Raw genomic sequence first — 26,134 nt, forward strand, 5'->3', positions numbered from 1 at the left:
GGGAGATCTAAGATTCCTGCGACTAACCGATATCGACTGTTGGCGGGTAAAAGAGAGCAGGAGATAATTTCGAACACGTGAAAGGATTTTATAGAATTTCGAGGGTACGGGGACAGGTACGTGTGCCGATTGATTGACTGCATTCTCGAGATACTTTGATATTAATGGTGTTGATGATTTGGCTGCGAGGGTAAATTTTCTGATAAGAGAAAATTGAATGTCTTTCGGTTATTGAAAGCGCTCTGCTTATCTCTATCTTTGCTTTTGACAAATGGATAATCAGAAGGTTCTAAATACGCGTGAATATTCCATATTACTTTCCTTTTAATTTATCAATTTTTTACTGATAGTAATCGCACTCTATAAATAAAGCGCGTACAAGATTGAATCGGCGCAATTTACAAAGTTTTCCAAGGCTCCAAGATTCTCGAGGAAAGTTTCGATTGAAGGAGAATATCATCGTGCGTGCGTACGCTTGTCCCAAAAGCGGGAATCTCGTTAAGCCAGGCGCGAACAAGAAAGTTGGAGAGTACAGTTGAAGCACACTCGTATCGTAAGGCGCGAAGCAATGTAATACCGGCTAGTTTACAACGCGACGCGGCCAACGACTGTTATAAACCTAAGACTTAAGGCAAGAGATTTTTCCCCGCGAAAGAAAATAACGCTCCGGCAGCGTTATTATTTCAGGGTAACCCACCCTCAGTCGAGCGAACTTGCAACCGGTGTCTTCAGGGAGAAACTAGTTTTACGTTAACCCCATTCCGCGGCTGCGATATACAAACTGTTTCGAACACCCTCGAAATCCGCCGAGAGGAACGTCCATGCTTTACCGCTGTTAATACTTTAATGCAGCTAATTGAACGGAATGAAATCCGATACGGTAAATGCGTGTAATTATATTCCATTTGCTGCGCCAGGGTGTTCGATGAAAAAACACATGTACTCGATTGAAAACATACTTTAACAGCACAAGTAAATGATGCAACTTAGGGGATTATGTAATTGCTAATTTTGCTCTGTCCTTATCAAATAGAATTAGAAACGTTAAGGTATTATTTTAACCATCAACATAACTTTATTTAAAATAAGCCATCAATATAATTCTATTACAATATAATTCAATAAAATTTTAACTTTGATTTAGATTTCACAACGTTTGATCTAAATTATTCTAAATCAGATCTAAATTTGATATGAATTATATTAAATTTATTACTGATATACAATTTTATAGACTGCTCTTCCGAGATAATCATCCAGAACTCGACGCCAAATTAGAATTTCATTGAAATTTTGCTGTAATGGAATTATATCAAGTCCTAATTTTAAATAGAATTACATTGCATCCAATGTTCAAATAATACCACACTAAAGGCACTTAGAAATAGAATTATTTTTGAAACGGATTTCAGGAATCTGAATTTTCAGGATAAATAGGAACCATCAATATGTCAAGCTCATCGAAATTATTACATAATTGTCAATGTTATACTGATGTACAAATGGATTATCCCCTTCATGGTTATTAAATGAAATTAAAATTCCTAACGGCTTCCAGTCCGTTGGCAGGATGCTGCTCTTCCACAAATGGTTTCCACGGTAAACGGGTTACGCAATCTGATGCTCCTCTTTTTTATGCACGCTCATTACGGGACGACCTTAAAGCACCAGGTGGACGCGATAACGCGCGTTCCGCCTAAACATCCGGAACAACGCTCGCGCCGCATTATATCCTCATTATCCTTTTTATCGTCGACCAGAATATCGCTTGGGTGTCTCGGCTCTCGGAATCGTTTCCTCTCGTCGAGTTGCAAGGGCACTTTCGCACGTTTACACCGCCGGCTACAAAGTGTTTTCCAGCGCGGCAGGAGCAACGGGAAAAGAGAAACGACGGTAGGGATAGAGCAGAGGGAAAAGAAAAGGAAAGCACTCCCGAGGATGGTTGTAATCCCGTCGTTGGAATATCAGACAAGCCTAGCGCTATTCCATCCTCTCTTTCTCACCTTGTCGCCGAGCTTTTGCTACTTCAGCTTTTTTATTTTTCCGCGTTTCGAGCACCGAACGCCGGCCGAGTTTACATCGCGAGCGGATCCCCGTGAAAATAAGAAAAAGATGCAAGGTAATGCAGGTAAAGCTGCTCTTTCTGGATTTCGTCGTGTAAGCTGTCGTTGTTCTACGCCGCTTCGGCTCCTAGAGCTCCGAAACAATTGCCCGTTTAATTCTACGCGCCAACCCCATCCCCTTTACTTCCCGTTCCTTGATGCTGCTGTTTCTCCGTGTTAATTAAAACTCCTATTTCGCTCTTTGGCCAGGCAGAGTGTTAATTAGGGGGAATTATTTTTTAATTGTAACCCCGGCTCGAATACGAAGAGTTTGCTGCGGGGTATGTATTAGTTTCATTTAAATCGAATGCTTTTTTGTTAATACACAGCGGCCGAATGATTGTGTTTTCTTATTTTATACCATTGATTTAATTTAAAATGAATCAGTTTTGCACGTTGTACGAAATAAATAAATTACTGGAAAACGAAACTGACTCCGAGAAATAAATAAAAGAAAAAGACTTTCGGGTGATAAAAGATGTTTAGGAGGAATAGAATGTTCGAAAGAAACCTGCTCACCCTATCAATATTTATCGTCTCCAAACAGCGCAAAAATAAACGTCAATTAATCCAAAAGTTTTATCACGTCGAGGCAATAATATCGCCAGACCGGCGTCGCCATCTTAAAACAGACTTACGACTTTTCCCCAGGATCTATGGGTTCCAGACCAGCGGAGAGACGCCGTTTTGTTGCGCCTTCTCGGTCGCCTTTTCCGTTCCACTCTCTCAGACTTCATTCTCCCTTCCGGCGATCTTTTCACTCGCCTTTTGCCAGTTCTTGCTGCGCGTTAGCTTTTTCCTTCCCTTTTCCGTTTCAACGCGAGACTGGAGAAGTTGCAAGAGGAGAACTCGCGCCGCGACCGATACAAAAAGCACCGAGTCAACGTGGCACGCGACTAATACCCGAAAGAAACGCGTCGATCCAGCCTGACTCCCATCCTCGACGCTTTTTACGCGGCGCTGTTCGTCGAAAAATCTTCTTTCACCGAGACGAGTCGGGCAGGAAAAGTTGGCTAATGATTTCGCGAATGAATAAGCCCGTCGAGACCCGGCAAACCGGTAACTCTTTCAACGAAACATCCTGAAGGAGATACCGCGAGATGCTATCAAAGGGGATAATTCGACCACGGGCCGACCGAGCGGCCCGTGCAAAAGCTTCGAGAAGCTAAGGTCCAAGTTCGGTAGCTCGTCGAGCAAAGTCAATGTCTCGGCATTCATGAAGGGTCGGCCAAGACCGCAGGAACGCGCGGCTTCGAATACCCGCGTGCCGGATGAGACCCTGGCTATCATCCTTCATTAGCCAGTCGCTCGGTCTTCGCAACGCGTTCGAGAGGGTTGTCAGTCGAAGCGAGACAGACAGGACAAGTCGGCGGGCTAGCTTTTAATCTTGAGAATCTTTAGGACGTTTGGCGACCAAAGGGAAACTCGCCGATACTGAAGATCGACCTGTCTGTCGATCTTCTCTACCTGTCTGGCTACTCGCGCGAACATCGTTCGCGGCTTTCTATGCGGATTAAAAAATGAAAAAACCTATCCCGACGAACTCTCCAAGTTTCCGCTCGAATTAAGGATTTACGCGGGGTAATTCAACGATCGAGGCAAATCTTGCGCGAAAGAACGGTAACGGCTCGAGGATCCAAGAACCGCGTCGGAACCTCTCTCGCGCCGGAGCAATTATCGAACTCAGGGTCAGTTTTCAGTTTAGAAAAATTTCGGCAAACTTCGCGACACGGTTCGTTAAATGGAACGATTGCCGATTATGAAAATTCTACGAAGTTCGGGCGTATTCGAGCGAGAATCGCTCGATCGCCGACGAGGCTATTTTCGAAAACGACGTTAGTTCGCCCGGTTGCAGGCAACTTTGCCTTGCTTGCTAACAAATTACGGCAGTTTGCTAAACTAGTAAAGGATCTTTACCGCGCGGAACGATCGAAGAATAATACGGGGAGGTAAAAGCCGCAGTGGTGAATGTCAAGTTTTTTTAAAATACTAATTTCTGTGCGTAGATACATTTTATACAAGTTTATTCATTAAAAAAAAAAATAATGAATTAGTTCTCGAAACAAAACACAATTATAACTGTAGACAGTAATAAAAATTTATAACATATGTTTTGAAAGATAGAATTATTACTTCTTTTACTTCAAATTGATTATCCTCTCTGTAAATTAAGAATGCTCCATCTCGAAAGGGTTATTTCTAATATAATTAAATCAGTTCAAACATTTATTTCAAAATGTCTCTGATCTATTTATCAATATTCTAAACACAATATGAGAAATAATCAATGTAATAAAATCTAACATGTAACGTTTCTAAATAAACGAATTGAAACGAAAATCAGAAGCACTTTACGGAAGCGGCATTAACTAAAATGAAATATAAGCGGACGTGTAACGTTTCACGTAAATTTCATTGCGCTACTTACGTGTATGCACGTCCAGAACACGTTAGATGTCAAATGTGCGTGCAAATTGGATCAATGGATCAGTTTGAGAAGCTCGTCGAAATTAATATCCGTTCTGTTAGTTACCAGCGACTCGATAGCACGGGCTTACGATTCATGATCGCATCGTGGCGTACAGTCGCAGCCGCAAGTACAGATTGAATTAACGTTCTGTTTGATAGTTGGTACATACACAGAGATTCTGTGACCTGCGGTTTTGCAACGCACTTCAATTTTTCGTTAATTAAAATCGGAATATCTAGTAACGTCACGCGATTTGTACAACTCTATCGCGTACCAATTTTTTCGCCCCTTTTTTTTATTTTTTTAAATGTACTAACAGATACATCAATTGTAAACAAATGGAACTGTGTAGTGTAAATAAATTGTTGTTTTTTTGTAAACATATCTTCAAATCACCCTTTTCGCAGTCCAATTTAAAGATGTTTGCAATTTTAACTGTAAAGCTTATCAACTATTGTGTTGTAATTAATAGTCGAGGAAATAGAAGACTACAGTGCAAAATAATGGGTCGATAAGAGCCCCGATCGTTTCTACCGCGTTTATCGATATCGATTTCGAGACGAAAATCAGTATGCAAAGACTCGTTATCGTGGAGCTCGCGTTACAATAACGCGTGCGCTGCAATACAGCAGTTCCACGGTATTTACGTATCTTCAGTTACACCGCTAAGCAGTGCACAGGATGTGTAACATCATACTCCAAATATAGGTACGTTCGACGCCAGATTAGAGGATCATCGAAGAAGAAATTCAGCGTCATCGTAACGAGAAACCTGACGTCCATTTTCTTCGATCGCTGACGAAACAAACCATCCCGCGAACGAAGACCACCGGGAACGATACCGAATGCAAGAGAACGGACAGAATGTTCGTTCGTCGTGCCAGGTGGACGAGAAACGAGGAACTCGTGTTCCCTGTGTAAAGTTGCCTCTCCTTTCCCCGTCGTTCCATCAGCAATTTCACACGGAACGAGAGGAAAAAGTGGCGAGCAAATTCGCATAACAAGGCGGACAACCGCGCAATTAAAATTACGTTCGCGCGACCAAAGAAAACGTAAAACGGCAAACAAAAAACGGTACCGTGAATTTCGTGCGCCTCGGCTGTCTCCCATGGGCGATGGAAAAATTTTCTCGCGAAAAGCCTCGTTGACCATCGTTTCCCGTCTCTGGATACCTTTCTCTCCCTTTCCTGACCACCACCCTCTACCCCATAGTTTTTGGTACACCCGAGCAGCCCAGACGCACACGCAACTCCTCTAAACACGCACTTTCCACACACAATTTATGCACACAACCAGAGAGTAACAGAGAGGTGGATGGTTTCGCTGGGATGGTTGTTCGGTTGCCTCTCTGCCAGCCAACCAACCAACCAGCCAAGCAGCCGGCTGGCCGACCAACCAACCATTCCACATTCCATTCGACGGTTCTCTCTCCCCATGGCACATAATGAAGTCAGTCCCGGCGTTCTAAGCCCGGTAATATCGTGTGGCAGCACCCTCCCCAAGATAATATTGGTGATGTATGCTAACGGGCTTTTCGGTACCGGGCTACGTCGTTTTTACGTCCCTTTCGTACCGTGTGTCCTCCTAAATGATTTACCGCCAAAAAGAGAACGCACCGAGAGCACGGTCACTATCACCCTTCTCCTAAACCACCCACCCCATCGACCCTCGACAAGAAAAACCGACGACCCTTTAATCCCACCCTCGGTGTGTACGCCGTGGCGGTGAAAAGTGTTTTTTTTTTTTTTTTTTAACGCGCGTACACGCGAAAACTCCGACAGCAAACCGCTGGGGAGATTCGGTTAACCTTTAGTCTTCGCGACATAAGGTTCCTAGGGACTTTTGTAGTTTCCGGACGGAGAAACCGGACAACAAGAAATGTCAGAAAGTTGGCGAACCGTATGCCACGAAGGGGTGTGTTTTTCCGAGAAATTCGGGGTGTGCACGTGAAACTCCTGATATTTACATGAGAATATATATTTTTTAATACTGCCAGAAGCTGCCTTACTCGAGGAAAGTTAGCGTATTCAAAAAATTCATAGCCAACCAGCCTGTCAAGCGGTCGATAAATGTTTAGTTACTTCCGTACCTTAAAACTTCGTTCAAAAATTCATGGTTCGCATCGGTCATATTCCGTTTTACAACTTTACTTCGTTTCACGGTTGTTGCGAGCTACAAGACGCCATAAACACCTTCAAGACCCGTCCCTCCCGAATCAAAACAGTGTTGAAACTAAATAGAACACAAAATGCTCGCTCAGCGTTTGCCTAAGATAGAACCTACGCATCGGTGGACTTATCGGTCAAACAATGAGAAACACTTAGTACATGCAAACATTGTCGCGTTTCCTCGAGCACGTTATCTACGTTACACAAAGTTCCTTTCCCTTACAGATAAAAACGGTACGAAATATACAGAGTGGATCAAGACGAGCACCGCAACATTAGTAAAAATCTACCTGTAGCTAAAAAATTTTACAGTTTGTATAATTTATGTGTAGGACACAAACGGAGCAGACGTAGCTTAGAATGGCGGATTTCTAACCTTTGTGATGCCTGAGGTGGGATCGTCCGCAGCAAGGTTGCTCGAAGTACGCGTGGCCAGGATGAGCACCGGCGGGTCTGCTTGCATGGCTGGGTCCCAGGAACTGTCCCAAGACAGCTGCGAGAACAGCTGCTCTGACCAGCAGCAACATGGCATCCGGTAATCTTGCTCGTGGCATCCTCAATCACGAAATACGAAACACTCGGGCAATAACTGGACGCGAATTGGACAGCCGTTGCTAATCAACGAGCATAACGCGCACGTGGATGGGAACGGTTTGAAAATTTCTTCCGCGGATCGTTTGAAGTTGTAGCTGAATCCAGCGTGTGAAACGTGGCCCGATCTGGCTTTGGTTAACGACACGGCACGCTGTATTCACGGCTTGGTTCTTGCCCTATGGCGTTGGCAACTCGCTGACGGACGTTCACCGATGCCACGAGGCTCGTTTTCTTCGTCCGTCTTCTTCGCGGCTACCTTCTCGTCTCTCTTTATCTCGATCTTACACTCGGCCAGGTATAACACGGCTGGACGAGGTAGAAACTCGACCGCGTGCTGTGCTGCTTCCTTCTATCCCTTCTCTTCGCTGCTCCGTTCTCCGCGTCCGCCTTCTTTCAGGCTGAACCTTCGAGGACAAAGGAATTCTTCCTGCGCTTCTCTTCCCTGCTCCACGCTCGACGCGTCACTACCTGATGTCCTTAAGTTCCGCAGGTAGAGAGAGCCTCGACGAAGGGTCGATTAAGAAGGGCCGGATATGTCGGTAAATACGATCCACGTTGCTTTTCCTTCTTTGCTGCACTTGCTTTTGCACACGAGCCACTACGAGTCACTGGGGGGAACAAAGAATACCTCCGCGGAGGGACGCAAATAGGAACGAGACACCGTGGATAGTTGTTCAAGGCTCTTATCTATGGGGCAAACGTTTAAACATTCAACAATTCCTATCGAGGTAAAACTCTATGTCACTGATGTCCCTGGTACACTTTCGTTCGCGCCATATTACGTCACTGTCGGAGTACACAGTCGCGGTCGATCGTTGAACCAACGAACGTGTACACGTATACATATACTGCGTGCGTGTGTGTGTGTACTTTACGAAGGAACAACCGAGGAAATCGTGGGCAACTAAATATAAAGAACGTGTCTCGCGGCGTCACATCTGTTGCGCGACCCACGATCCTCTCGCGATCTTACTTGTTCGATAAATATCAGGTATTTCTTTTAATCCCGTGGCGTTCGATCGTTAAAGGAAGGATGATTGAACGAAGGTCACAACATGGTCTCGTTTGAAAGGCGAATGAACACGCGTCTCGCGATAGAAATGGAGCGCTAGCAGCAACACGGGTTGCATAAACCTCCCTCTATGGAGGCCGCGGCACGACTGTACCCTCGTAGCCAAGTTGCCGCGTTCAGAGGCGCTCGGTCAGCCTCGGCAAACCTCGGCGCCGTTCGTAGAACGCTGCTCGTGCTCGCCGCGACTGTATGATCCGCGCCAGTTCCTTCCAATCCGAGTTACTCGTTGTCCACCACCGATTCGAACGACCGAGGAACCGTCACCCCTGATATTTCTCTTAACCCTCGCCCCGGGGGCGCTTTTTATGGCTGGTATGAAAAATTTTCGACTACGCCGGGCCAATATGGACACCGACAGAACGCTTTCTCGGAGTTGGACTTCGCGGCACTCTCGCAGCAAGGATTTGAATTATGGAGTTCCCCTTAGGACTTAACCCCGTGGAACTCCATTATCTACCCTCTGATACGGATTTTTTTTCAATGTTCAATGTTACCTTCTTTTTTTCTTTCCCTTCCTCCTTTAATGACAAATGAATTTACAAATTTCTTTTTTTCTTTTGGTTTATAGATAACTGCGAATACACTTTTATACAAAATATTTTGACACATTTCTTATCTGTCATCTTCTAAATTTATCTCCTGCCGTATCTTCGGAGTTTCTAAACGTAACCAAAGATTTCTACGGTGAAGGAAATTTGGCAGGAATAACAAGGACTCGTTTAATTATCGGAAATATTACAATTAACTGGCTAGAATACACAGCCCCTCATGAGGTAGTTCCGGAAACTTAAATAAAACGTTGGGAAGTTTAAGAGTCGGCTAAGTAGGACGATCCTGTGTGCGATAAATTAACGAATCGCCCACTGTTCTTGCGAATCAAGAAGGCTCCACCGTAATCTCACGGAAATTGCAGTGAACTTAATCGTTCAAACATCACCGGTCCGAATTAAGCGAAGCAAAATTCATGCGACTGAATCTATTAGACGAAGAATTACTTTAATCCCATCGATGAATTGTCTGGCGCTAATTGCGCGGATAAAAGAGAGCTTACAGAAAACTCTTAGCTATTCGCAATTAAATTTAATCTTCGATAAAAATTACGTTTCATTGACACTGATATTACCGTTTATCGATCCATAAATTCTTCTCCCATCCGATTCCACGAAGCACCTCCGTCAAGGCGAATCTATATTTTCCGTCGAGAGGTTTATGGCATTATCGAGGCCGTTTCGAGTACGCAGCAGTCAGCACTCGAGTTTAACGAAATCAATGTATCGAAACACGTCGTAACGTATTCCCCGGAGGGTCGAAAGGCGAAATTCAAAGCCCCTGAAAAAGCGTGGCACGCCATCAACGCCGCCATCATCGACGGCCCCGTATAGCCTGGAGGAGCGCGTTCGTCCGCGGCACAAGAACCGAAGCGGATTGTATGAATAAGTCGATATGCTAATGCAAAAACCCTCCAAGTTAGCTGAGCCAAGACGCTCAGCCGACGGGCAAAGAGAGTTTGCAAGGCATATCCGGTACGCTTCGCTACCTACAAAGTGTCTAACGCGAAAAGAGGAGACAATTTCGTATCGTCCGACCGTCACTCGCACGACCATTACCATCGTCACGATACAGGCCACTTCCTTTGTTGTCTCTGCCGAGAGGAAAGGGGACTGGGAAGAGACCAAGGGAAGTCGTAAGAATTTTAGAACAAAGGAAGAGAGCAAACTCCTTTCAGAAACGTGGTTTTCCTTAACTCTCTGCTCTTTTCGGTACGTACGAGGAGTCAGCCGGTTCTCACGACCAACAAATCCACCACTCGCTATCCCCATTTCATTGAAATAGTTTAGAATTGCATGAGTCTCTCCTTTCCTGTGACCAACTCCTTTGTCGTTTCTTACCGGCCCTCCTACGTGAGCTCTGAACGTTCAACCCCCTGCGAAGTGAGCGGCAAATCGTTGGAAAAACCGTGAAACGTTTGTAAATGCGTTCTGTGATATAGCACGAGATGCGAGCGAATCGTGAAAATCACGTCTTCGCGTGCAATGTTCGCGGGTTAATAAATTTCAAATAAAAAAAATATGGAGCAAAGAAATTGTTACGCGTCGTTCGGAGCAACTTATTCGTCGAGTTGGTAACTTCGCGTATTTCCACGAGTGGAAGTAAAAAAATAAATTCTATCGTAAATAGATGATGTAGAAATGTAAAACAGGAAAGTACGTCGAAGAATTTATTCAACGACGAACGACACACTGGTGGAAGAAGTTTGTTTTCGTAAGTATTAAAAAGAGGGTAGCTTGTTTAAAAATGGAAACAAGTGGACAGGTTGCTTGTATTTGCAACTTTTATAACAGCAACTCTGCCCACTGGCAAACTTCGTATCAATTAATTTATTCGTTTTAGCAATATAATTGTAATACTCGCACTTTTACGACGTGCTATTAAAAAGTTGTAGAGTATCGTTCACTTGTTGTTAGAGTAAAACCAAAAGTGTTAAATTGGATGGCCTTCCAGCAACATTTATCGCAGGACAGTGTTTCGCGACGTGGTTGATGGGGGCTTCGTGAATTTCCTTGCAGTCTGGTTAAATTTCACAAAGTTCCCATGGAAGTTCTGACTTATGCAGCGGCGGAGGTGTCTGAATGGACCAGCGTGCAAGACGCAAACACACAATTGGGTAGGGGCGGATAAGTTCTCGCGAAGTGAAATCCCTGTTAAATGTACCGTACTTGATTTATAGAAGTGTGAAACGCAGCTAATAGGATTTTGTCCTTCGTGTCAAGGATATTATAAAAGAATTACTAGCAAGAATCCGTAAATAATAAAGCTAACGTAGGTTAACAGAAGAGGAAGCTTCTAAAAACAAATTTTCAATTCGTGAAAAGATTGAATTTGTCAGAAGAACAGGAGTGAAAAAAAGTTAATCGTGTCGTCGTATAATCGCGTTCAAATAAAATCGCTCTGCCTCCGTACTTTCAGTGGTAATATTTTTCCGTTATTTCCATATCCCCTTCCCGTTCTAGTTTTACGATTCTTTGAGAGCCGCGAGACCATAAAATTCGACGGTATTAAACGATTTCTTACGTACGACGACAAGATCAATCGCAGACGATCAATCTTCCGCTGTTATTTCGGACACGACCTGCTTCTCCGTTAATTTCATTTCAACAAGAACAAACACGTTGACTATGATAAAAGAAGAAAAAAGCGTAAGAGGGATTCTGCGAGATATTAAATATTCAAGAACGTCAAATTCAGTCCACGTTATCCTCTTATTCCGCGGAGCTACTTCGCGCCTTTGAAGCTTCCACGCTTCGTCGCGCCCGAGGCGCGAATCGACGGACCCCTTTTTACCTATCTACGAATCAAAAATATTTGTCGGCGTGAAGATCAACAAAATCCAGCGTGTAAAGAGAAGAGACAGGACGGAGAGAGATGAGACACGTGAGAGAAAGAAAAAGTGGCAAAGTTTTCTTCGGTGTTTCGTATTCCGTCAGCGTCAGAGATGTTCGCTTTTTCCGCTCGTTTTAAAACGCATTTGCGCGTTCCCTTCCGAAACGCCGGAACGTATCTCCGTGCCACTCTAATCTCATTCACCGGCTTCTTCGTCCCAGGCGTAATATTTCTCAACAGAAATGAAAATAATTCATCGGAGACGAGCGAGACGGATCTCTTGGCCTAACTGAACAAAACAGTCCATTCAGAGAGTTGAAAAAAGGAGAAAAATCGTGTACTGAAAGAAATTCAACAATTACATTCACTCGAATTTCCCCCCTTTTAATCGCTGGACCTTGTTACGCGTCGTACAGAAGAAATATGAACTGTATTTTCATTTCACGTCAGTCTTTGAATGTTATTTGAAAAATGAAATTCATGTCATTAGTAGGTTTAATTGCGACAATTAATTGTAATTGTTGAAATTTCTACTTAACCTCGACCCATGTCTCAACAGGCACCGTTTAAATAATCTGTGCAAACGAATTAGCGACTGGCAAGTGGATTACATTAGAATTTTCACTGTAATTAAATTAAAACGATTCTACATTCGAAGAACACTGAATTATCCCACAATAATAAAAACTCACACCCTAGAAAACAACCCTTTTCACTGCAACCGTCCGTCTCTTTACCTTCTTTTTGCCGCGTAGAAACTCTGTCGAGGCCCCAGCCCATTAAATTATACCCAATATCCAGCCTGTCTAACCCTCACTTATCTCTCCTCCGAAACACATGGTACACAACAGCATCAAGATCTCATCGTCTCGTTCAAGAAATCGAAGAGCAGGATCCAGCGATTCCACGCCACAGGCTCCTGCTAATGTCTTAACTTGGCCACGCGAGCTTCGTGCCGGTGTTCTTTCATTCGGTGAAATCCACTTAGCCTCGTTTCTTTCTACGTCGACATGGATCAAATTAGAACATCAAAGGGAAGGGACGTAATTTCCAAAAGGTACACCGAAAGGATGATCTCATTTCATGTTCCTGATACGTACTCGTAACACGCTGCTTGGAAATGGAACCATTTTTTTTTTCCTAAAGGTTTACAAACAATTGACAAATAAAAATTCTAAATTTAAGCTTTTCAAACAGTACGACTACCTGGACAGTTCACATTCACTCCCGAATAGACAGGGAAAAAATAAATTTCATCCCTGAATAATCGTTCCAACACTGCCGGTTGGCACGAACCCCCAAAGTATTTAAAACCCTCGAACAGTCAATCGACAACAGCCGGTCGATTCGCGGGCAAGAAGAAAATTACTTTGCAATATAGAGGAACGCGAGCAAGCATCGATGGTTCGAGCCGCTAAACGAATCAGGATCAAAGGGAAAAGCTAGTGAATAGAGGCGCACGAAATTGTGCCAAGGTTCGGAGTCGATCGGCGACGAGTAGGTCGTCATTCGATAACGACAAAAGGCCCGGGGGTCGTTTTTCGAGTACTCTCGCCAACGGTATCGCGTTGCAGCCTAATCCGTTTCGAAGGACTTTGATAGTTAAGACGTCTTCGAAGGTGCAACGAAGCTTCGACAGAGGCGGAGGGACATGTCCGTGGCTGGAGGAGATGGTTAACTCTTCGTCGGGCTTGAGGTGAACCGAAGACGAGGCACGAAGGAACGGGAGGGAGGGCGGCGGTGGCAGAGAAAGGGGGGTTTAGGGAGCGGTCTGTACAGGGTGTAATCATCAAAGTGATCTACACCCCGTTAAACGGCTCACGCCTCGATCACAGACAAGCAGCAGAGCCCGAGCGGTTGCCTCCGAGTGGTATCAAGCAAGGCTGCCGGGGCTAGGGTGTCACGGTGGATTTAATTAATGCAATTTAGCATCCATCCATCATCTCTCGCGTTTTTGCGTTAACGAGGGCCGCCAGCTTCGCCGCTGTCGCCGTTGTTCGCCGCTATCGTCGTCGGGCTAGGAGAACCACAGGGGCACTTTGATGACAAGCAAGCCTCTCGATTATATCGACACCTGGACCGCCCCGATGCTAAACCATCCTCTGCCCTCCCCGGTCTACCCTCCCTCGCGCCTAGCGAAATCGGGGCTTTACGGTCACCCGCCCGTATTAAATTCTCTCCGTCATGGAAGGTGTACGTTAACCTAGTCTCTCTGTCACCCTGGCTGAGAGACAGCTTGCACGCGTGCGCGCTCCTACGGGTAACAGCTGCCGATACATCCTTCATATCGACGCGATAGACGTCCAGAGATAATAATAAAAATATTAGGCGGCCAAAGGAATAAGACCGTGAAGGGAGTTTCCTCGGATTCTGGACGAGTCCCATGGACGGTAAGGTGGCATGAACCGAGACCAAGATGGCTAACAGAGATGGATCACGCGACAGTGTTCGATAAAATGAAGCCCGTATAGTTGCGCTGATGGGTTCTTTTTTTAGTATTCGCTGGGTCATTGTTGTTATACGAATACCGCAAAGCTGAGGTATCTATTCTAGTATAACTTGTACAGGTAGATATTCTTTCGTATTTCATCATTTACCTAGATTTTTCAGAGATTTAACATCCGAAGAGGTGGTTCGCCGGACGCAAAAGCAATTTCGCTGTTTCTCAAATCGAATACCCTATTCATTATAAACTCGGAGCAGCTTTCACCATTCGTCTTCAGAAAATGAAACGTATAATGGAAGGACGTTAAAAAGTATATACATCCTTCATCTTCGCGTCGATCAGGCCAAGTTGGAGGAATCACGTTTTACGATACAGCTAGCAGAAAAATCAAAAGTTACATAATGGTTGGCCTTACGTTTCTCGTAAAACACGTAGCTCATCCGAGCGCAAAGAACGAGCGTACTTTCTCTTTCACGAGCGGAATGCCAGACAGCAAGATGAAGCATCACGATCGTTCAACCGAATCGCGGTCGTTTTGTAACGACGTCGAAAAGGAATCCGAGCTGCTGTTCAAAGCGAAGATCGATTGCGATGAAATTGGGCCAACGGGCAGCAGGTATCGAGCACCGATCCGCCGTGTGATTGTTCTTTACAGAATGGAAAAAGAAGAATACAGGAGGGGACTGGTGCAATCGGGCAAGGCGGAGCACGAGAATCGTTCTCGATAAGGAAAACGAGAGGGAATCTTCGTCTCGACAACAAGCATGGAAATGACCGCGATTTCAGGCAGCTACGAATCTGCAAAGAGAGCTTTCTCGCAGCTCCTGAACGAGATTACCTACTGGACGAATTCTGATTACCGTGTTCCAAATAAGGAACAATTTATTTGAAACCTTGTGATTTTCTGTATTGCTAATTTTATTATAACAATAAAAGAATTTTATCTTCAACAATTCAAGCAAACTACTCAATAAGAGCCTTTTTAATATTAACACTTCACGTGTTAAAAAGAAATTTCACTGATTCAAACATCAAATGAACGAAATGAGAATATTTTTCCACTTCCACCTGTGGTAACTCGTATCACGATCATGGTGTTTATGATCTTATAACACGAAGTCTAGGAGTATGCAGATTTAGACTTCTTAATCTTCCATAAGTCGGATTTTATAATCCATTTTCTTTTAAGCGTCTACGTTTCAGCTTTCCGTTTGGAAGATTGATGGATATCAAACTTTTATTCTCGACTCGCAACATTTAAACGTCATCAACTGTGACATATGAAAATTTTATTTCATCACGTTCGTATGAGGTTAGTAGACGTATTTAAATCTGAATTGTCCTTTATTCTCATTTATTATAACCGTCTCGTCTGCTAAATTGACGTTGAAATAATTACATCCTTGCCCTAGAAAGGACGTCATTCTTTAAAAAGGAAAAACATTAAAAGCTATATCTCAATTATGTAATAAAATCATTAAAATTTTTATAAATTAATCAGCATAATTTGGAAAATAGAAAAGGAAATCAAACATTAATCATTTATTCGTTAATTATCCTCTGACGTGATTCTGAATGCGATAGCTAAAACGATAAAATTTCAATTGTTTCAAAATGTTAGGACAAAATTAAGCCAAAGGGGAAACGAAAGCCACGCGTGACTGGTTGAAGATTTCCTACGTTGAATTATTATCAACAACTGGGTGTCCTTTTCCGTTTCATTTTTTATTCTCCGCGATAATGATCGCGTGAACGTAGGTACTCTTAGGGGTCCGACGGCTCGTCATTTTTCACTGGATCAGCTGGATCGATAATCGCGTCAACGACCGTGTTAAGCAACGTTTAGCAACGACGTGTACATTTTTCATGGCAATATGCTTAGCAGCGGGTAACGATCGCGTCCAATGAATGCAGCTTAATTGGTGGGCGAGGTCTCTAATTATATAGCTGATTGTCGATGCGTCCATCGACGAACGACCGCCATCTGCATTACCAGTGATTACAGTGATGTCCGTTCGAAACGATCGAGCTGTCCCTGTCCGAATATTCCTGCACCCCTTCCTCAGTGACCGCCAATCCGGTCTGATTATACATTCCGTTTCAGGGGATTCGGCCAGTAGTGCATTTTTCACGACCAGTTAACCAAAGTAATTAGCCACCGGCCGGCAAGCAACCGGAATAAACGGACTAAAAAGCATTTAGCGACATCAAGCTGGATCGATGCGCCTCGAAAAGATAACCGAGACCTTTCGATCCCCTTTAAAGACGTCAATTACGATCGCCACAAATGGAAAACGTAAAATCTTGACGTGAAATTGACGAAAACAGGTACACTGCTTTTTCTCGGTTCTAATATTAATCCTCGACGAACCATAAAGAGAATCCCAATTTTAATTCTAAATTTGACACTGTTCTTTTGAAAATTATTCTTCCAATATATGAATCGTTTTTGTTTGAAAATGATACATTTAACTTTAGGTTCATGTCTACCTACGTTTTGTAATTTTGGGTCTCGATTGACCCTTCGCTATTCAATGGTTAAGCGAATGGATAGAGATTCGATGAAAATTTTGTTGAAAGAATTAATCGTTTGGAAGTTTCAGGGTTTAAATACTCTGATCGATAGAGTTTTCGAGAGAGTGCAATAAAATGAATGAACTCGGTGATAGCTAATTAATTGATTTGCTCGGATGCAAGCGACCCGAGGCGAATAAAAATAAATTCTCATGGATAAAATGGTTATTGAAATCTACGGTCTGGCGAACGATCCGTTTGTTCTAATGTGGGAACATTAATTCCCAGTCGCGCTATCGCGAGCGCACACACACATACTCTCGTAACAATTGCTTTTAATTGCATCGACCGTCCGGTTAATTGTCTAGACAACGGAGCTTGATTGAAGGCGCTACGGTAAAACGAACAGGGACGGTAATGATTCTCAAACTTTTCTTCCTTCTCCTCCGCGTCCCTCGTAATATTGTTAAGGACACCGATATTGAATAATTTATACCGAAATATGCATGAAAAAAAAACCTTCCTTCCGGTTCAATTAACGCTTCGCCGGGATAGTTTCGTCTGGAAACTTCATTGAATAAAAAGAAAAAGAAAGCCCTTCGAGAAAAAAAAAAAGGAAGAAATATACGTAACGAGGCGAATATTCGAGCATCGAGTGAATATTCAGATTAAAAAATTTGCACAACTCACGAGCAAGTTTGCAGTGAAATTCGATCAAAATAATTGCTTTCTAAATAATTCCAAATAATTTATCTTTAAGAATCAATGTTGTGTTCATTTAGAAATTTACAAATTTTTCTGATAAATCTTTTGCTCATTCTTAGGTAACATTGTAAAAAATCTTAGGTGCAAAACTCATTATTTCACTACTTGGGCCTTAATGGGTTAAGGCAGCGCAATTTCGATAAGAAAATCAGTTCAGCCGAGATACTCGATAAAACGTCTCTTCCCTTCCGTGCTACTTCAATTCCGGAACAATAACTCGACATTATACAAATCAAACGTTGATATTCATGAGCCGAAAGACAGAGGGTGGAGATATAATTGCATTAGCCGTACATCCTGAATCTACCAGGAGGTTGTCTCCAGCCAAACCCTTCGTCCTTTCGATTTCTGCTGAATAATCAGTCGCGTTTTACGCCTTTCCACCCCGGTAGTTCAGGTAATTGCGTTAAATCGCCCATCTACGTTGACGATTCTGCGTACAGAACGTTATAATGTACACAAGGAACAAGGCTACTAAGTTTTCCCCAAATCGGTACTGAATTGTCCTCCATTCTTCTTTGCCAGTAAAATTTACATTTCAAAGTCAGTAAGTTTTAAATAAGGGAATAATTAACCAAAGTACGTAAACATTTACGAAATTTTGCTAAAAATATTGAAGCATCCACATTTTTAAGAAACGGTGTAAAATTTTATACGGATATTAAACTGTATCAATAATTTCATATATTGACAGAATGGTTCTGTCTAGCCATTATTGGTGCCAGACGATCGTTTCGCAGGATTGTGCGCCGAATTACCTCTAAGCACGAACCGATATACCGGCGAGCAGAGTTGGGCAAATTTTATTTTGAATAACGAATAAAAAATGACGTCAAACAAATCGCGATCGGACGGGTCTGCGTGCATCAACGAGGACCGCGACGATATCGGTGACACGGGGATAGACGTGGCGCGTTCGTCGGGAACGGTGGAAATGCGGATCGCGAACGGACGCTGGGAAACGAAGGGAGACGAAAGCGGAGGCGTAGCGAGAGGACACGACAGATGACGGGCACGCCTTTCAGTTTTGTGCGGCGAGGGGAAATTGAAACAGCTAACCGCGTCGGTGTCGACGAGGGTGGAAAGAAGAGAGACGGAGAGGGCGTACGGTGAACAGAGGGTGAAAGAGGGGGAGGGTTTGTGGAAATCTGCGCGGAGAAAGCGAGACGAAAGGAGAAGGAGAAAGGAAGAGAGGCAGCCAGGACTACGCGGGAGAGATTCAATCAAACGAACGCATATAAATGAGTCGTTTCAGGGTAAAACTGAATTATACGTCGACGCTGGTATGCCCGCGCACACGATCGACGAACGTGTACGTACACGAACCACCGTGGCGTAGAATCGTAGTTGCAGATCGTGGCCCCATCGAGGACGGTGTATATACAACGAATATCCGGCTGGAAACGTTCACCCCCTTGTGCACCCTTACGGGAGAAAGATTCGTTTGGATAGCGCGTCACTATTGAATGGCAGGACGGAAAAGCCTGAAACGGCCAGACGACTCTGTTGAAAGTGGGCAAAGAGAGATCTTTATCCGCGAATCGTGAAGAAGCTGTTCGACCCGATACCCAGGACACCCGAAATTCACGCGTGCACCTATTTTACGGGATGCCTTTTTTGCCCGACATCGTCGTTTGCATGATAACCAGCATTTAAAGGAATCGACGCGAATAAGGGGAGTTCGGAGAACTAGTAGTGGGGTAATCGCGAAAAGCGATTTGATACAAGTTATTTGAATGGTTCCCTTTCGTTTTGCTGTTAGAGAAATAATGCAATAAGTAACGAAGAATAGCGACAGTTATTCTTTCCTGAAATTGAAAGGCTACTATGTAATTTGTTCGCAAGCAATGAAGATGAAGAATCATTCGCGGAGAACGATAAAAGATGGTTGACAAGAAAAAAGTGTCGGTTCGGTTGAGAAGAAAATGGACGTTCCCTTAGTAAGGATAAAAAAGGGGGATGAGAAAAGTGGGAGACGGAAAGAACAAGGACCGATTCCATTGGCAGACCGCGGCTAGGAAATTAAATAACCAAACTTTCCCAGAAAGATTCCAGGGGTTACTTCGAACAGAGTAGATGGACGACGATAGCGGTGAAGTGACTGGAAAGAATCAAAAGAACAAACGCTGGCAACGGAGGGTGAGAGGCGCTAAACCCGGCAAGAACCGTAAGACAAACGTGACTCTGTCCGCCATTTTCTGCCCTCCGTATACTATGTCGGAGTTGGCGTCGCTTCAACGAATTTCCCAACTTTCCGCCCTCTTCTGTTCACCTTTCGCCATTCTTCACCGTCTTGCGCTGTCTTCGTCGCAAGCCACCGAACAGTTTGCAAGAAATTTTTTCCTCCCTCCACCTTTCTTGCTACGATACTCGATTTCAAAAGTTTCTGCCCGTTACGTCAATGACCGGCTATTTTCGGGCAAGGAAATCGAAAAGTTATCGGTTGACCCGTTAACCTGATGCATAATCAGTCGATACGTGATCGAAAAAGGACGACAAAAGGGCTGGAAAAGCTTGATCCGAGAGAAAATTCGGGAAAGACTATGTTCATTTTTCTCTAAATGCAAAAATAAATATTTTGTAGGAGAGGGGAGAAAAAGGCATTTCGTCTCGGGATCGTCTGTCAGACTCGTCAGTGGGACTGACAACAGACGATCCCTGCCCCAGACACCTATCATACCTCAATTCGGAACTTCTATACATATATTTGAACTGCATGCCGGCGACCGCTTGCGAGAACACCGTCATCGATCATCTCGCCGCCACCTAGCGGCTCCCGGTCCGAACTAAAGGCGTCCGAGGAGATGAAACCCATTCTCCCCGTCCACTAAACACCTACAATTTAATATTCAAACTTGCATTTCTTTCAAATATTCAAACAAGCTTTTGCTTTAACCCTTTGGGAACGAAGCGTTCTTAAGCTTGCACAGAGTATTATTAATTTAAAGTAAAAGAAGTAATAATTTCATCCTTCAAAGCACATTATAAATTCTAACTGCCTACACTCGTAGCTGTGTTTTGTATCAAGAATATAATGCAATGTGTATATACAGAATTATAAATTACTATAACAATTATGTTTGGATACGCCTACGCGTCGATCGTCCGCAAAGGGTTAATTGAATATCAGGGGATGTTTGTTCGTTAGTAGCAAACTACCGAATCTTGGCTGCAGTATTAATGCAAGCAACTCAGCTCGGTATCTCAACGGACAGGGGAGGAGTTAAAATTTGGCTGTTTGGATATTGAGTGGTTTCGCATAAGCTACCTTCGGGAGTGTCGTCAGCAATCAGTAAACACAATAAAGGAGCGACTGCTTTGAGTCCCGTAGACGCTGATAATTGGACGAGGCTTTCGCAATACAGGCTTTAACCGATATCCCTTCTGGTTCGTTCCCGTGCAGGCGTTGTCCGAGGTGTCCAGAATAGCTCGAGGTAACGAGGCAATCTGGAAATACGATTTGGCTTAACGACAAAAGCGATTTTCAATCAGCAGGAACAACAGGGACCAGCAACTTGCATATAACGTCACTTGACTGGAGAAAATAGCAGGCCTCTAATTTGTCAAATCGAAACGCGAGAAAATTTGATTTCTTTCATTCGTAGATGAGAAACAAATTGCGTTTACAATGACTGAAAGATCAGTTAATCGAAGTGGAAGAAGAATGTTTCCCACGAATGCATCGCGTAACACGTTGTTGCGATAATTCGAGGCTCGAGCCTTTTGTTACGTTTTATTATCAAGTGCGTACGCACTTTACGAGCGTACGATAAGAAGCGAAAGACAATGTTGGCAAGAGGATGCCCGGCTTGTTGGTTTGCTTCGTAGCAAAAACGACTCCCGCGGACATGCATCTTGCATTTGCGCATACAATCTGCACTTGGTTTTACGGCGTGGCGGGTTTCATCAAATTTATGCGACCATCCGTATTCTCCTGTCGAAATTACGTTTCCTCCTCGTTTTACCACTTCTCTACGTCCCTTCTTGCAAACGCTCGACTTTCAATTAACCAACGTCCTATATCTCATAATAAAAATCAGTATGATAAATTAGAAAATTTGTAATCGTTCAAATTAACCCAGAAACCTCAAAAACTTGATAGTTCAAATTTGCTATTTCCTACATTACGAAATTAATATAATATCAATGTTACTTAAAATTTTTTAGAAATTAAATTCTACTATCAATTCTATCTTCAACGCTTTATCTAAAGTATCTTGTATCTGATAAATCGTTCTACTCTCGTGTCAACCGTAGTCGCATCGTTCAAAATGGAGTCAGAGCGTGGATACCTCGGCGAGCTCCGAGATTCGGTTTCCTCGGATGATGGATGTCGACGTTTTCTCGTGGAAAAGGATGTATGTAACGCAGGATGGATCGAAAAAAGATGAACGCAAAGACGATGATGAGAGTATGGCCCGTCGTAGGGAACCGGAAACGAGGATCACGTGTTCAGGAGATAGGAAAACAAAGGTGGAAGATCGCGGAGGTTCGAGGCAAGAAGAGAAATGGAGCGATGGAGTTCGGCAAGAAGCGAGATTTCATCGTGGCTTGCGTCATCAGACGGCGTAACGCTTCAGCGGGTAAGGCTGCGAGGAGGAAAGGCAATTTTTCACGGCCGCCACGAGGCGGAAGTCTGACGGAAACCGGAAGCAGGATCGGCGAACACGCGCAACAGAGAAACAAAGCGATAGCTGGACGCGTATCTAGAGAGCCTGTTGAAAAGGAGTCGAGATTATCTCCTTTGGCACAGAAATTATTTAACGTGTACTCTATCAGTGTCAAATCAATCTTCAGGAGAAGAATTAATTAATTTTTGAAAATATTTGTGCTTCGTATTGATATATGGGAAAAAACAACACGTTCACAATCAAAGAAGACGCCGAGGGTCAAATAGTTTATTCTTCGTTTTCCTGAACGAAAAAGGCATTTATAACTCAATACGTGAATATAAAGTGTTGAAACATAGATAAGGGCTATGAGAGTCTGGCTCGAGGATTTTTGGTCTTTGCCAGTCAGTCAATTCAAAGCTTCGAAAGAGTGAACGTTCAATTAAACATACACTACCGTCAAAAAGTTTGGAAACAAAGAGATTTAAATAAATAATTCAACTGCTTTGCATAATATATAAAATATATACTTCACCTATATAGTAATATAGAAGAGAACAGTATTAGAATTAAGCTAAAGAATACAATGTAGAATCACCTATAGTACATTTTTAATTATTTTTTAAAACAATTCAAGTATTTCCAAACTTCTTGGGGGTAGTGTATATACATATATGTATATATTTGTTTTCATTTTTATTATCACCTTGCTTCCCAAAACCAACACTTCACATTGTAATGTAGAAGAACCAGATGATACTTTTCAAAGTGAAACGGGTGTAACGTGATCACGTTGCGAGCTTGATATAAGTATCGAAAACAGAGAAGAGATTCAGCTCTGAGACGCGGAAACTTTTAATAACACGACGGCACACCCTTCCGCGGGAAGTTTGTCTTTGACAGAACAGATAATAAGAGCGTGGCATTTGTATTCTGCGTAAGACGTAACAGACGTTTTATCTTGTCACGTGGAATTTCTATTTTCAAGTTCACAGTCGCAGTTGTAATAGATTCTCCCCTGCAACTGAACTAATATAATCAAAATGATAATATAAATTCTAGTTGAATTCTTTAAAGTTTCGATTCTTTTGATCCTTAAATTTTCCCTCGAAACAGTAGCAAACTCTTTCTTTGTATATAACAAAGATCACCAAAGCCACGATTGTCAGCGGTTAATCTGATCCAGCTGAACGCAGCCGTAAAGTCAAAGTACCCAAGATAAAACATTCCGAACTATAAATATTAACGAAGTAACAAAGTTTGAACTTTAAAATCTGCGGCCTCTATGGTTGACAAAGCGTTCGAGCCAAAGGCTCGTCCACTTAATCGGAATAACGAGTTGAAAGAAAGAAAAAAAAAAATTGAATGAGTGGCGTGGAAACAAAAGTAGGATGAAAACAAAACGCACAAAGATGTTGCAACGCCACGAAGAACAGCGTTGCTGGATCCACAGAGAAATGCAGAGGAGACAGGAAGAGAAAGGGAGGTATCAAAGAGGAAGTAGATAGGTAGAGAAGCAAACGAGTAATAGAGAGAACGAGCGAGAGATGACGATGTACGTATTACGTCAAAGGCTACATCGTCGGAAACGGAAGTGAGGTGATGCTTATTCAGTCGGAAGTTGCAACGGAGCTTGCTGGCTTTCATGGGGAGGAGGGGAGCGGCTGTGCTCTTCTTCGGGATAGAGAAGAAGAGCAAAGAGACAGGAAGGAAGAGAGAGAAGCAGAGGACATATCGGCCGGAAGGCGTAGATACTTTATCTACCGCGACCGCGATAGATAATTCCTTGGAAAACTCGATAAAACCGTTTCGTTCCTATCGTCGATCGGTCGAACTGCGAGTACCCTAACTTCCTGTTCCACCATCCATTTCCCAAAATGCTCCTAATTACGAACGACACGTCTGATACACCTGATCTGCTGTAACACCCATCAGAGAGATTACTTTACTCGATTTTCTTGGAACCACCATACTGACCATGATTGTATCTTCAATCGTGTGAAACCTACATATGCGAAATTAGATGACCGAGTTAATTAGGATGGATTCGAGGAAACGTGAATATTGTGTGGGACGTTTAGAGTTAGGTCAGTTCTATCAATGTTATCCATGTTTCGGCACGAACGATGGTAATGTAAGGTGTGGATGGAAAAATGAAACTATTTTCGTGGAATATGTTCCACGTTCCACTTTGAATGCTTACAATGTTATCGTTCGTTAATTACTGTGCTCTCGGTTACCCAAGCTCCTCATCGAGAACCTTATTAACTCTTTAATTGCTATGGTCGCACATGTGTATCAGGTGAAAACATTAATTAATAAAACAATAATTAAATAAAAGTTATCAATGCATATTACACACCATACATTATCAGATTATAATGATGTGATAAAACAATGAGAAAAAAAAATGAAAAATTAAATTGGGAAATGAAATCAAATTAAAAGAAAGAAGTAAATGTTATTAATTTCATTCTTATTTCGTACGCACAGAACGTTTAAGCCTAGACTACTCAACAGTCAAAGGGTTAAAAACAACAGACTGCCTATCGATTCCATAGCCTCGCATAAATTACGCATATTTTGTGTCTCATTGTCAGTAAAGTAACAAAATGTTTGGCGGATTCTCGTTTTGAAATAGAACCTCTCGTCTCCTGGATGAAATACATAAAACGACTAACATACGGTTACACTACCGTAGTCGATAGAAGTTTGAGCATTTCCACGGGACGATAAATACGAGCACGAAAGGGGGGACTGAAATTTCCAATAGTTAGGAAGCGAAGAGAACAGAATAGACGGCGCGAAAGAGACACATCGGACACTGACAGTGCCGCGTAAAATGCAGAGAACCGAAGAAGGAAAACGGAGGCAAGATGAAAGGGAGAGAACAGCTAAACTCATCGTTTCGGACGGCGCGTGTGGCGAGGCATGATTAATATCGAAATACGAATGACTTTATTCATGAGGGGCCGGGGCAGCCAACATCGCCGCCTTGTTATGCAGATCGAATATATGGTTAAATCATATGGTATTCTCAGCACTATCTCCTAGTCATTAACGCTTTCGCGCGTCTCAAGAGAGTTGGAGCAAGTCGAGACGCGATTTACTGGGAATTGAAACGATCGATGGAGAATTGAAGCATCATGGTGCGAATTGGAGCGAGTTGACACAAGATAAGGCGAGTTGACAAACAGGAATTGAAGCAAAACAATTACTGTAAATTATCGAAGCTTTTAAAAGCTGTACGTTAAAAAATTTTCACAAAATGTTCAGTATCGAAATATATTTTCTTAAATATTCGCAGTTTAATCATCATTTCAACCTAAAAAAATCGAAAACAAATAAATGATAGAAGAGACTTACCTTCGTGCAGTTTCTCCAATGTTCCGGCCGAAACTCCGACGAATAGGAAGACGAGCCAAAGTAGACAAGCCATTCTTCTCAGCCACGTTCGATTCCTTGATGTATCCATTGCATTAGCACTTAAACACTGCAACAGAAACAAATACCTTTTACGTATAATTTGAAATTCGCTCGGAAAATGTTCAAATTAGCTGTAACATTAACTAATGCATTTGTTATGTGTATCATTTATTCACACGTAATCTGGGTATCGAGAATATTTAGGGCATGCTATTAAGGTTGAAACATTAATGCACAGAAGGGTAGCAACATATAATATTCGCTGCGAGTAAACTCTCCAGTAATCCCTATTCCCACAAGTCCCAGTTTAATCATCGATTTCCCCGTACAAATCCTTGACCCAAAATTCACCGATAAACCATATAATAATTCTCGTAATTAAGCATTCACAGAGACGTGGCAAATGTGCGGGGGAAGCAAATTAGAAATTAAAAGATCGATATTTCCAATTGTTTCAATTCGTTTCTCTCTAATAGAATTCTGACTACGTGGCCAGTTGGATACGAGAGATCAAAGTTGGGCGATCAGCCAAGATTTCCAGGGCACCAATTGTAGCCAGTTAAGATATTATCCGTAAAAATCACGA

At 42.9% G+C, this 26,134-nt stretch overlaps 1 protein-coding gene across 3 annotated transcripts in view; it reads right to left on the reverse strand.

Annotated features, from left to right (window-relative positions):
- The window catches only part of Sema2a (Semaphorin 2a), a 184,422-nt gene extending 158,812 nt beyond the window's left edge, over window positions 1–25,610 (reverse strand). Inside the window, exon 1 of one of the 3 annotated variants that reach the window (XM_034340377.2) lies at window positions 25,489–25,610. In XM_034340377.2, the coding sequence (XP_034196268.2) occupies window positions 25,489–25,597 (109 nt within the window). In that variant the 5' untranslated portion in view covers window positions 25,598–25,610. Of the gene's footprint in view, window positions 1–5,650; window positions 5,932–7,116; window positions 8,488–25,488 lie in introns of those variants that run through there. The other 2 variants (XM_034340374.2, XM_034340380.2) reach the window with 2 other exon arrangements.
- Window positions 25,611–26,134: the final 524 nt, after the last annotated feature.

This window comes from Osmia lignaria, chromosome 10, assembly GCF_051020975.1.
Source record: "Osmia lignaria lignaria isolate PbOS001 chromosome 10, iyOsmLign1, whole genome shotgun sequence".
Lineage (NCBI taxonomy): Eukaryota > Metazoa > Arthropoda > Insecta > Hymenoptera > Megachilidae > Osmia > Osmia lignaria.